Source organism: Bombina bombina, chromosome 6, assembly GCF_027579735.1.
Source record: "Bombina bombina isolate aBomBom1 chromosome 6, aBomBom1.pri, whole genome shotgun sequence".
In the NCBI taxonomy this organism is placed as follows: domain Eukaryota; kingdom Metazoa; phylum Chordata; class Amphibia; order Anura; family Bombinatoridae; genus Bombina; species Bombina bombina.
Window position 1 is genome coordinate 526,723,416 of NC_069504.1, and position 12,471 is coordinate 526,735,886.

The 12,471-nt window shown below is 34.3% G+C and overlaps 1 protein-coding gene across 1 annotated transcript in view; it reads right to left on the reverse strand.

Annotated features, from left to right (window-relative positions):
- Positions 1 to 12,471, reverse strand: part of TRPM7 (transient receptor potential cation channel subfamily M member 7) — a 626,812-nt gene that overhangs the window by 235,159 nt on the left and 379,182 nt on the right. The window contains exons 24-26 of the mRNA XM_053717440.1: positions 12,186 to 12,370; positions 11,184 to 11,316; positions 4,128 to 4,810 (exon numbers count right to left, since the gene is read on the reverse strand). Of these exons, the coding sequence (XP_053573415.1) occupies positions 4,128 to 4,810; positions 11,184 to 11,316; positions 12,186 to 12,370 (1,001 nt within the window). The remainder of the gene's footprint in view (positions 1 to 4,127; positions 4,811 to 11,183; positions 11,317 to 12,185; positions 12,371 to 12,471) is intronic.

Sequence of the window (12,471 nt, forward strand, 5' to 3'; positions counted from 1 at the left end):
GCAGATTTTAGCATGTAAATAACCATTTCGGTCAGTGTCTTTCTTAAAAAGTCTGGTTATGATATGGTCTTGGTCACGAATTAAAATTAAATCTAAGAATTAAATTTTTTGGTGACTGCTCTTGTGAGTGAAAAGTAAATTCTTATCGTTAGTGTTAACATATTTGATGAAATCCAATAAGATTTCTTCACTCCCACTCCAGATTAGTACAATATCATAGCTAAATCGCCCCCAGTATACTATATGGGGTCTAAAAGGATTGTTGTTACAAATTGTGGCTTTTTCCCAATGGCCCATATATAAATTAGAGTAACTGAGGACGAAGCTTGTGCCCATTGCTGTGCCACTAATTTGAAGAAAATATTGTTCTTCAAAAAGAAAGTAATTATGTTTAAGGATATACTTAATGGATGAGAGTAGAATGTTTTGTTTATTTAAAAGTAATGTGGTTCTTTCCTTGAACCAGAAACCCACTGCTTGAACTCCCTGTTCATGGGGGATGCAGGTGTACAAACTGCTAACATCCATAGTAACCCATTGAAGTTTTTTTCCCATTTCGTATCTGAATTTTTTTTTAATAATATCCATAGTATCTCTTATATGTGATTGTAGTGTGGGTACAATGGGTTGGAGATAGGTGTCAACAAATCTACAACCTCATTTCCTCAGGAAACTTTTATTACCTCTTTTAATGTTCCTATTTCATTCTTTAAAGAAAGTGACAGCCAAATACAATTTACCAAGTCCCCATCTGCTCTGTCACCAAAACATTATATGGCACTTGTAACAAGCGCTATGCAATTAATTTCAGTGGTTTTGTTTTTCACGTTTATCCAGCATATCATTTTTCTATTTGTGGTCCGCTAATCATTCATTATCGCTGCTGTGCTTAACTTAAATTAGTGTTCACACATATATAATAATCGTTATACACTTTTTATCGATGTCCAGCAATTTGAGATATAGACCAGTATCCTCATTTTAGTATGGTTCATTGTGTAAACCTAAAAGAGTTTTTTCAGTCGGTGTATTTCCAACTCTGTGGGTGTGAATAGTCACAGCCAATCAGAGTGCAAGTATTGGAAAGGGCGTACCGGCGCCAAATTTTAAATAAACGCTGTGCAAGTTTTTTCAGCAGTAAACCTCTGATGAAGAAGGTGATTATTTTATATAATTAATGGAAAAAAATGTAACTGTCTGGTCGGAAAGGGAAACAAACTCACCTTTAAAACAATATCCCAAAAATGTTTAATATGCTAAATACAGAGTTAAGGTGGCGCAATATACAATTGCTGGTTCCCCGATTGTAGGATTCAAAGAGACAAAGAAATTATTATTATTATACACAATATAATGTGCGTTTAAAAATGGGGTACTGTGTACTTCTGTTATATATGACCCATACTCAAGAAATTATATATAAAATAAATGAATTTATTACTATATCTGTAAGCTTACAATATTATATGAAACAATGCATAAAAACAGATATTGCAAACAATATGAAAAACCTTGTCTAGACACCGGTGTCAATATATATTATATCTAGTTGAGACATTTCATGCATTAACATCATTAGATGTATTAGCCATCATTTATATATCCTGTTATGTGAGCAGATAACATCCAACACTGTAATAGCAATTGGTTTTAGATTATCCAATCCACTATCCAAGATTAACTATCTAATAAGAGAGTACTTATATAGAGAGTCTGATAGAAGCGCATAAGGTCAAGCAACTGTATATAGATACAGATTGTCAACCTATAGATCTTTTTAGCATATGTAACTTTTAATTGTTTTATGTCTCAACTAGATATAATATATATTGACACCGGTGTCTAGACAAAGTTTTTCATATTGTTTGCAATATCTGTTTTTATGCATTGTTTCAATTAATATTGTAAGCTTACAGATATAGTAATAAATTCATTTATTTTATATATATAATTTCTTGAGTATGGGTCATATATAACAGAAGTACACAGTAACCCATTTTTAAACGCACATTATATTGTGTATAATAATAATAATTTCTTTGTCTCTTTGAATCCTACAATCGGGGAACCAGCAATTGTATATTGCGCCACCTTACCTCTGTATTTAGTTGATTATTTTATATACCTTTGAAACGCGTCATGTGTGCGTGTACTCACTGTACATGACTTTTTCTTGCCGAAAAATCGACTCTTCAAGTGTACCAAATATCTAGTTCCAGAGACCGCACCGCAACCGTCCGGTGCAGTCTTTTCGTTCTGAACATCACAGCTTTCATTAATAAGCTACAAGCACTTCAGTTACCTCATCACAATGAGGTTAAACATTGTAAATGTTCTTAATCTACTATTTTTATCTTTCACTCCTAATAAACAAAATTACACTATTTTCCATGTATTCTCTTCTTCCATCCTATTTAACCCCCAAACTACTGCGAGAGCGGACCAACGTTAAGTAGGGGAAAAGAACTTAGTTGGGAAAAGAACAAAAAAAACAAGGAGGCTGCCAATTTCAAGACCGGGGTTAAACAACAGAAGCCAGCATCAGAAGAAATACAGACGTGACATGGATACATATGCTGACAGATAACAGTGACGGATCGTTCAACATTAGTTTATACGCATAATCCTGCCTCGACCTTACCTGATACGATTGAGGTAGGAGCTTGTAAGTACAAGACCATAAGGGAAGACCTGTGGGATTTCTGTATTTATCCAGCCTATGAACTTCTATATATTCAATACACCTTGTGGACATTTTCCTAAACGTGTCTGATTGTTTTATGGATGCCCATTTAGACAGATAATAACCCCTAGTGCGTCATATTGTTTGAGATTTTTTCCATCTATATATATATATATATATATATATATATACACACACACACACACACACACATACACACTATATATATATATATATATATATATATATATATATATATATAGATATATTTATATATTCTAAACTTTTTATCACTCCATCCTTACTTTTAGTGATTCACTCACGTATCCACTAATATCTATGGGCCGTTTCTATCCACCCACCCAGAATTAACCATTCCAAGTGCTGAATATACCCCAGTCTCTCCGTTCTAATAAATATATATATACATATATATATATATATTTTTTTTTTTTCTCGGCATATCACAGACAGTGCCTCACCAGCCTCTGACCTCACCGCACGTCACTGATGTATATCTATATGTGTGTGTGAATGTACATGTGACAGTGTGTATATGTGTCTGCCTATGTGTGTGTGTGATTGTTTATATATGTGTGTGTGCCTGTGTATGCAAGTGTTTTGCAAGTCATGGAGAACATTTACTTTGGAAATGCCATGGGGGGGGGGGGGGAAATCATGTTACTCCCTGAGAAAAAAATAATATGGCCAAAAAAGCCCTAAAACCTTGGGGGTGGCAGAATTTGAGTGCCTATGGCAGCACAAAACCTAAATATGCCACTGCAAGATAGTGAAACAAAATCGATAATAGAAGTAAATTGGAAAGTTGTTTTAAAAACGTATGCTATGTCTGAATCAAGAAAGAAAGAACTGGGGTTTCCTATCCCTTTAAATTCAAGCCTTCTTGGGAAAAGTTGAACAAACACAATTTTCAGACTTATTCTACAGCAAAAATACATAAAGAATGAATATTGCAATAATGTTATACTTTCAATAATGAAAGCAGTTATGCATTGTTATTTTTTTAGGTGAATGGCTCTATAAGTCAATAGCACCTATAGCGGGGACTTAATTGTTTAATGTTAAACGATTAAAGCATTTTTCATCTTGTACCCTGCTTAAGATCAAACCATAGTGATTTTTATAAGACATAATTATTAGTGATTAATAGATCAATAGTGATCAATACGTTTAACTGAAAATCCCCCATGCTGATTTTTGTTGTTGTTGCATAATGTAGAAAAAAACGTATTTTCCATTGACAAAAATAGAACTGAATATACATACGTCATATTTTCAGATTTCCAATGACTACAAACCCCAACTGAAATATTAAGTTTAAACAATGCTGGTTCTAAGCATTTGAATAACAATAATAAATAATACTTTTCATTCATCTATGGTTGCAAATACAAAAAATACCAACTAATATACAGTAACTTACCAACAAAAGCTCCATATTCTACAATATTTTCCATCTCTTTAACAGTTTGTTCCTGCAGGGGCTTTTCTAACTGACTTTTAAAACTGGGTTGGTTGGGTGTGCTTACAAAAAATGTAGCCATGGGTGGTGCACAGGTTGGTACACTACCGGTAGAGTTTTCATTTTTACGATTATCAGTTATAGATTCGATTTCTTGTTTATTTATCAATTCTGCAGGACAGTCAGTGTTTGAAAGTAAGGCACATTCAGAGGTATTTGCCCTTGGAATATTAAACATTTCCCTCTCTAAATCTGAATCTTCACCCAGTTTCCTGCTTTGTTCAAGTCTTTCATCCCGCAGAGAAATATTAAACATAAAATTACTGTTGGTTTCAGCATTTCCCTGTGGAAGTGAAGATCCAAAAAAATTTCCAACACTTTGTTTTTTTCTCATAGAAGATCGCAGTGGGCCCTCATCAAGAGTTTGTCCTAAATGCTTGGAAATGCTTAGCTCGCGTGTTATTTCATTGTGAACTTTGCTAGCTTCAGATGCCTTCTGTGCAGTTAAAGTTTTTAAAGTATCCACAGTCAAAGCTGAAAGATCCTGTAGATGGCCAATTTGTGAATCCAAAGAATGTAATGATCGCTTAATGTAGTTGACTCTGTCTCCGACTTCTTTAATTTGAATACACATCTGCTCAACCCTGCAAATTCAGACACGTTTAATAAATGTGCAGCTTACTATTGCAGGAAAACAAACATTATACATGAGATATGGTCTGAAACTGTATATAGTTAAGTGTAAAAATAATACTATAGAGCACCCTGTGTTAGATAACAAGGGCAAGATTACATATGTGGCGCAAGTTTCAGCGCAACTGCTGAAACCCGCGCCGCCCGTAATTTCCCCTTGCACAGCGAGGTATAACATATACGGTGCCAGCAGTTCATAAAGTGCCGTAAGTCAGATAAACTAGCGATGTCCAGAAATAAATACAAATTTCTGGAGTCACCAGTGATTTACGGCACTTTAGAAACTGCCGGCGCCTAAGAAAAAATAAATAAATATATCAAATCTCCCGTAAAAGTCTAACCCGCCTCCTAAAAATAAACCCGACATGTAAAACACCTATATCCGCCATCAAACTCGCATCAGAACTAATAATAAAAGTATTAACCCCTAAACCGACAACCCCCCACAACACAATATGCCTAATTAAACTATTAGCCTCTAATCCGCCATTAACCCACATCGCAATCTTCCTAGTAAAAGTATCAACCCCTAAATCCGCCAACCCCAACATCGCAAACTACCTAAAAACTACCTAAAAACAATTATTAACCCCTAATCCGCCATTAACCCACATTGCAAAGTCCCTATTAAAACTATTAACCCCTAATCTGCCATTAACCACATCGCAACAAACCTTATAAATCTATTAACACCTAATCCCCCAAACCCCACAACGCAATAATCCTAATAAATTTATTAAACCCTAATCCGCTAAAACCCCACAATGCAAGTACCCTAATTAACCTATTAACCCATAACCCACCAAACCCCCACAACGCAAATAACTAATTTAATTACTAAGCCCCCTAACACCCACTAAATTAACCCCAAATTACATAAAATAATAAAATACTAAATTATAATTAAAATAAAAAATCTTAACAGTACTTAGAAAAATAAACCTAACCTAAAATAAATTAATCTAAAATTACCAAAAATAAAAGTCTAACATTACGGAAAATAATAAACAAAATTATCCAAAATAAAAAAATTAAACTTAATCCCTATGAAACAAAGCCCCCCAAAAAAATAAAAAACACCCCCTAATCTTATGCTAAACTACCAATAGCCCTTAAAAGGGCTTTTTGTAGGGCATTGCCCTAAGTTAAACAGCTCTTTTGCATTTAAAATAAATTCTAAGTCCCCCCTCCTAACAGTAAAACCCACCACACCTCAATTTTTTTTTTACATTAGGGTATTATTGGGCACTCTTAAAAGAGCTGAATGCCCATACAAATGACCCTTTAGGGGCAATGGATAGTTTAGTTTTTTTAGTGTTAGGTTTATTTATTTTGGGGGGCTTGGTGGGTGGTGGGTTTTACTATTAGGGGGGACTTAAAATGTATTTTAAATGCAAAAGAGCTGTTTAATTTAGGGCAATGCCCTACAAAAAGCCCTTTTAAGGGCTATTGGTAGTTTAGCATTAGATTAGGGAGTGTTTTTATTTTTGGGGTTTTTATTTTCATAGGGATTAGGTTTAATTTTTCTATTTTGGATAATTTGGTTTATTATTTTATGTAATGTTAGAATTTTTTAATTTTTGTAATCTTAGATTAATTTAATTGTAGGTTTTTTTATTTTTAAGTAATGTTAGCTTTTTTATTTTAATTGTTTGTAACAGTATTTTTTAATTAAGGTAATTGGGGTTAATTTAGGGAGTGTTAGGTTAGGGGGCTTAGTAATTTAATTAGTTATTTGCGTTGTATGGGTTTGGCGGATTAGGGGTTAATAGAATATATAATATATATAATATATTCTAATAATAGAATATATAGTTAATAAAATATATATATATATATATATACACAAATATATATATATATATATATATATATATATATATATATATATATATATATATATATATATATATATATATATATATATATATATTAAAGGTTTATTGTTTTAAAAGAAAGATAATCCCTTTATTACCCATTGCCCAGTTTTGCATAACCAACATGGTTATATTAATATACGTTTTACCTCTGTGATTACCTTGTATCTAAGCATCTTCTGACTACCCCTTGATCACATTACTTTTTATTTATTATCTATTGACTTGCATTTTAGCCAATTAGTGCTGTGTTGACTCTTAAATAACTCCCCAGGTGTGAGCACAATGTTATCTATATGGCCCACATGAACTAGCAGTCTCCTGTTGTGAAAAGCTAATAACAAACCATGTGATAAGAGGCTGTCTGTAGTGGCTTAGAAAAAGGCATAAATGTAGAGGTTTAAATGTGATAAAGTATATTAATATAACAAAGTTGGTTGTGCAAAGCTGGGGAATGGGTAGTAAAGGCATTATCTATCTTTATAAACAATAACAATTTTGATGTAGACTGTCCCTTTAAGTAACCAATAGTTCATTAAAATGGGACATGAAATTCAAAATTAAACTTTAATGGTTCAGATAGAGCATGCAATTTTAAGAGACACTTCAATGTGCTAATTTTTACATTCACAATTCTCTTTGTATTCTTTTTTGAAAAGCATACCTAGGCAGCCTCAGGAGCAGCAATGCACTAATGGGAGCTAGATGATGATTGGTGGCAACGCACATATGTTTCGTGTCACTGGTTCACTAAATGTGTTTAGATGGGTCCTGGCTGTGCATTGCTGGTCCAGAGGTGACTAACTATCGGCTAGATTACGAGTTGTGCGTTAAGGTAAAAAAGCAGCGTTAACAGGTCCCAACGCTGCTTTTTTATGCCCGCTGGTTTTAAGAGTCTTGCAGGTATTGGAGTACTGCACACTTGTTTTGCCTTACCGCAAACCGACTTACGTAAAGTTCGTAAACCCTTTTTTCTATGGGACTTCCATAGCGCCGGTATTACGAGTTTGTCCTGGGGGGCCAAAAAGTGAGCGGTACAGCCTATCCCGTCAAGATTCCTAACGCATTTTAAAGTCAGTAGTTATGAGTTTTACACTACAACGCTGTAGCATAAAACTCATAACTAAAGTGCTAAAAAGTACACTCATAAACTACCTATTAACCCCTAAACCGAGGCCTTCCCGCATCGCAAATACTAAAATAACATTTTTAACCCCTAATCTGCCGCTCCAGACATCGCCGCCACTAGAATAGACATATTAACCCCTAAACCGCTGCACTCCCGCCTCGCAAACACTAGTTAAATGTTATTAACCCCTAATCTTCCGCCCCTAACATCGCCGCCACCTACATTATACTTATTAAACCCTAATCTTCCGCTCCAGACATCGCCGCAACCTACATTATAGTTATTAACCCCTAATCTGCTGCCCCCAACGTCACCGCCACTATTATAAATTTATTAACCCTTTAAACCTAACACCCCCTAACTTAAATATAATTTAAATAAATCTAAATAAAATTACTATCATTAACTAAATTATTCCTATTTAAAACTAAATATTTATTTATAAAATAAACCCTAAGCTAGCTACAATATAACTAATAGTTACATTGTAGCTAGCTAGGGTTTATTTTGATTTTACAGGCAAGTTTGTATTTATTTTAACTAGGTAGAATAGTAACTAAATAGTTATTAACTATTTAATAACTACCTAGCTAAAATAAATACAAATTTACCTGTAAAATAAAACCTAACCTATGTTACAATAACACCTAACAGTACACTACAATTAAATCAATTCCCTACATTAAATACAATTAAATAAATTAAATTAAATTAGCTAAATCACAAAACCCCCCACTAAATACAGAAAATAAAAAACAAATTACAGATCTTTAAACTAATTACACCTAATCTAATAGCCCTATCAAAATAAAAAAAAACTACCCAAAATAAAAAAAAAAACCTAGTCTAAACTAAACTAAACTACCAATAGCCCTTAAAAGGGCCTTTTGCGGGGCATTGCCCCAAAGAAATCAGCTCTTTTACCTGTAAAAAAAAAAGATACAAACAACCCCCCTAACAGTAAAACCCACCACCCACACAACCAACCCACCAAATAAAATACTATCTAAAAAAAACTAAGCTCCCCATTGCCCTGAAAAGGGCATTTGGATAGGCATTGCCCTTAAAAGGGCTTTTAGCTCTATTGCTAACCAAAGCCCTAACCTAAAAAATAAACACACGCTTAATACACGCTTAAAAAATCCTAACACTAACCCCCGAAGATTAACTTACCGGGAGAATTCTTCATCCAAGCGGCAAGATGTCCTCAACGAAGCCGGCAGAAGTGGTCCTCCAGATGGGCAGATGTGGTCCTCCAGACGGGCAGAAGTGGTCCTCCAGACGGCATCTTCTATCTTCATCCTTCCGACGCGGAGCAGCTCCATCTTCAAGAAATCCGGCACGGAGCATCCAATAAATATCTCTTTAAGTGACGTCATCCAAGATGGCGTCCCTTAGATTCCGATTGGCTGATAGAATTCTATCAGCCAATCGGAATTAAGTTAGAAATTTTTTTATTGGCTGATGCAATCAGCCAATAGGATTAAAGTTCAATCCTATTGGCTGATGCAATCAGCCAATAGGATTGAGCTTGCATTCTATTCGCTGATTGGAAAAGCAAATAGAATGCCAGATCAATCCTTTTTCTACCTTAATTCCGAATGGCTGATAGAATTCTTTCAGCCAATCGGAATCTAAGGGACGCCCTCTTGGATGATGTCACTTAAAGAGAAATTCATTCCGAAGAAGCCGTCGTTTGAATAGGATGCTCCGCACCGGATGACTTGAAGATGGACCCGCTCCGCATCGGAAGGATGAAGATAGAAGATGCCGTCTGGATGAAGACTTCTGCCCGTCTGGAGGACCACTTCTGCCGGCTTCATTGAGGACCTCTTGCCACTTGGATGAAGACTTCTCCCGGTAAGTGAATCTTCGGGGGTTAGTGTTAGGATTTTATAAGGGTGTATTGGGTGGGTTTATTTTTTTAGGTTAGGGCTTTGGGCAGCAATAGAGCTAAATGCCCTTTTAAGGGCAATGCCCATCCAAATGCCCTTTTCAGGGCAATGGGGAGCTTAGGTTTTTTTATTTGGGGGGTTGGTTGTGTGGGTGGTGGGTTTTACTGTTGGGGTTTTTTTTTGTATTTTTTTTTACAGGTAATAGAGCTGATTTTCTTTGGGGCAATGCCCCGCAAAAGGCCATTTTAAGGGCTATTGGTAGTTTAGTTTAGGCTAGGGTTTTTTTTTATTTTGGGTGGGCTTTTTTATTTTGATAGGGCTCTTAGATTAGGTTTAATTAGTTTAAAGATCTGTAATTTGTTTTTTATTTTCTGTAATTTAGTGATTTTTTTGTGATTTAGCTAATTTAATTTAATTGTATTTAATGTAGGGAATTGATTTAATTGTAGTGTAGTGTTAGGTGTTATTGTAACATAGGTTAGGTTTTATTTAACAGGTAAATTTGTATGTATTTTAGCTAGGTAGTTATTAAATAGTTAGTAACTATTCTACTTAGTTAAAATAAATACAAACTTGCCTGTAAAATAAAAATAAACCCTAAGATAGATACAATGTAACTATTAGTTATATTGTAGCTAGCTTAGGGTTTATTTTATAGGTAAGTATTTAGTTTTAAATAGGAATAATTTAGTTAATGATAGTAATTTTATTTAGATTTATTTAAATTATATTAGATTTAGGGGGTGTTAGGGTTATACTTAGATTTAGGGGTTAATACATTTAATATAGTGGTGGTGACGTTGGGGCGGCAGATTAGGGGTTAATAAATGTAGGTAGGTTGCTGCAACATTGGGGGCGGGAGATTAGGGGTTAATAAGTGTAAGATTAGGGGTGTTTAGACTCAGGGTTCATGTTAGGGTGTTAGGTGTAAACATAAAATGTGTTTCCTCATAGGAATCAATGGGGCTGCGTTATTGAGTTTTACGCTGCTTTATTGCAGGTGTTAGTCTTTTTCTCAGCCGGCTCTCCCCATTGAAGGCTATGGGGAAATCGTTCACAAGCACGTACGACCAGCTCACCGCTGACTTAAGCAGTGCTGGTATTGGAGTACGGTATGGAGCTCAATTTTGCTCTACGCTCACTTCTTGCTTTTTTACGCCTGGTTTGTAAAAACACGTAATACTAGCGTTGCAGGTAAGTGAGCGGTGAGAAAAAACTGCACGTTAGCACCGCACAGCTCATAAAGCAAGACTAGTAATCTAGGCGTAGGTGTTTAACAGCACAATAATAAAACACAGAGCATTTTCTTTTTGCAGTTTTATGTCTCTTTAATTATTTATTATCCTTGCACTTTGACAGCATGTCAAGGATGATAGAATAATTTTAAATTTTCCTTACCAAATAAACATTATTTACTATTTACCTTTCAGCTGTAACCCGAATTCTTTCTTCGCTTCCCAGGTGAAATTTGTCATCTTTTTCATTGAAATACATTTCTACACATTGCTCTTCAAAATCATGAAGTTTCTTTTGGTCTTCTTCAGTTAGAAATAATTCTTTACAAAACATAAAAAACAACAACATACAAACAGTTAGATTGATAAAATTGCAAATCAAGATTTTCAGCACATAATTTTCTATACCAAAATATCCTATCTATTAAATATATATCACATTCAACTAAAGGACATTTATTTAACATGAGAGATACATAAGACAGACTTTCTACAATAAAAATCTAAACCTAGAAAATGCATTGGCAAAAGAGTTAAAAGTTCCCAATAAAAAATTAAAAAGTATAGTAATTTTAAACTTAAAGGGCCAGTTTACTCAAAACTTTTCACCCCTTTAATTTGTTCCCAATGATCCACTTTGCCTGCTGGAGTGTATTAAATTGTTTATAAGTATTTCCATTACCCTTATATTGGCATTTTAAATAGTTGGTTTAGCCTATGGTATCCCTACCTATTCTGAAAGTTAAACAGCCAGTAGAAGAAATTACACTCCCAGTGGGGTATAGAGAGATATCAGTGATTGGTTTATGGACAGAAATAAGATAAAAAAGCAGATATATACACACTGTGATTAAGTAACAATATCTGATTATACCTACAAGCTCAACCTATTTTATTATGTTGTGGCTTCAAAACACAAAATCATCTTTTTTATATACACAAATAAACCTTAAAAAGCAAATCTCATAAATTTTATACACTGCAGCTGTTAAAAAAGTAATTGGAAACACATTAAGGGAGAAACAACTTAATAGTATAAGGTCCCTTTAAACTCCCTCACCCTACATCATTTTATAATATATAATACAGTATGCTCTTTGATAGCGTTTTTAATATCAGAATTTGTGTGTGATCTTATTTTTGTTAAAATGTATTTTTTTAGCAGATTACAGTAGACATTAAATGCTTACTTGGTCCATCCGAAGTCTTGTCTTTTTTTCTTCGTTTACATACAAAACAGAACAGTGAAGCTAAATGATTTAGAATGATTAGGGGTGGAGGAAGAACAGGTTTCTCATGATATGCCATAATGAAATGATATCGCTGGTACTTCCATACAATGTTTGAGATGGCTTTCACTTGGAAGTAAACATTGCTGGAGGGAAAAATTGCAGAAAAGTGTTTAAATACAACATAATACAAGCAAATCATCTTTGCTGGTTTACACTACTATTTTCACATGAAAATGGATTCCAC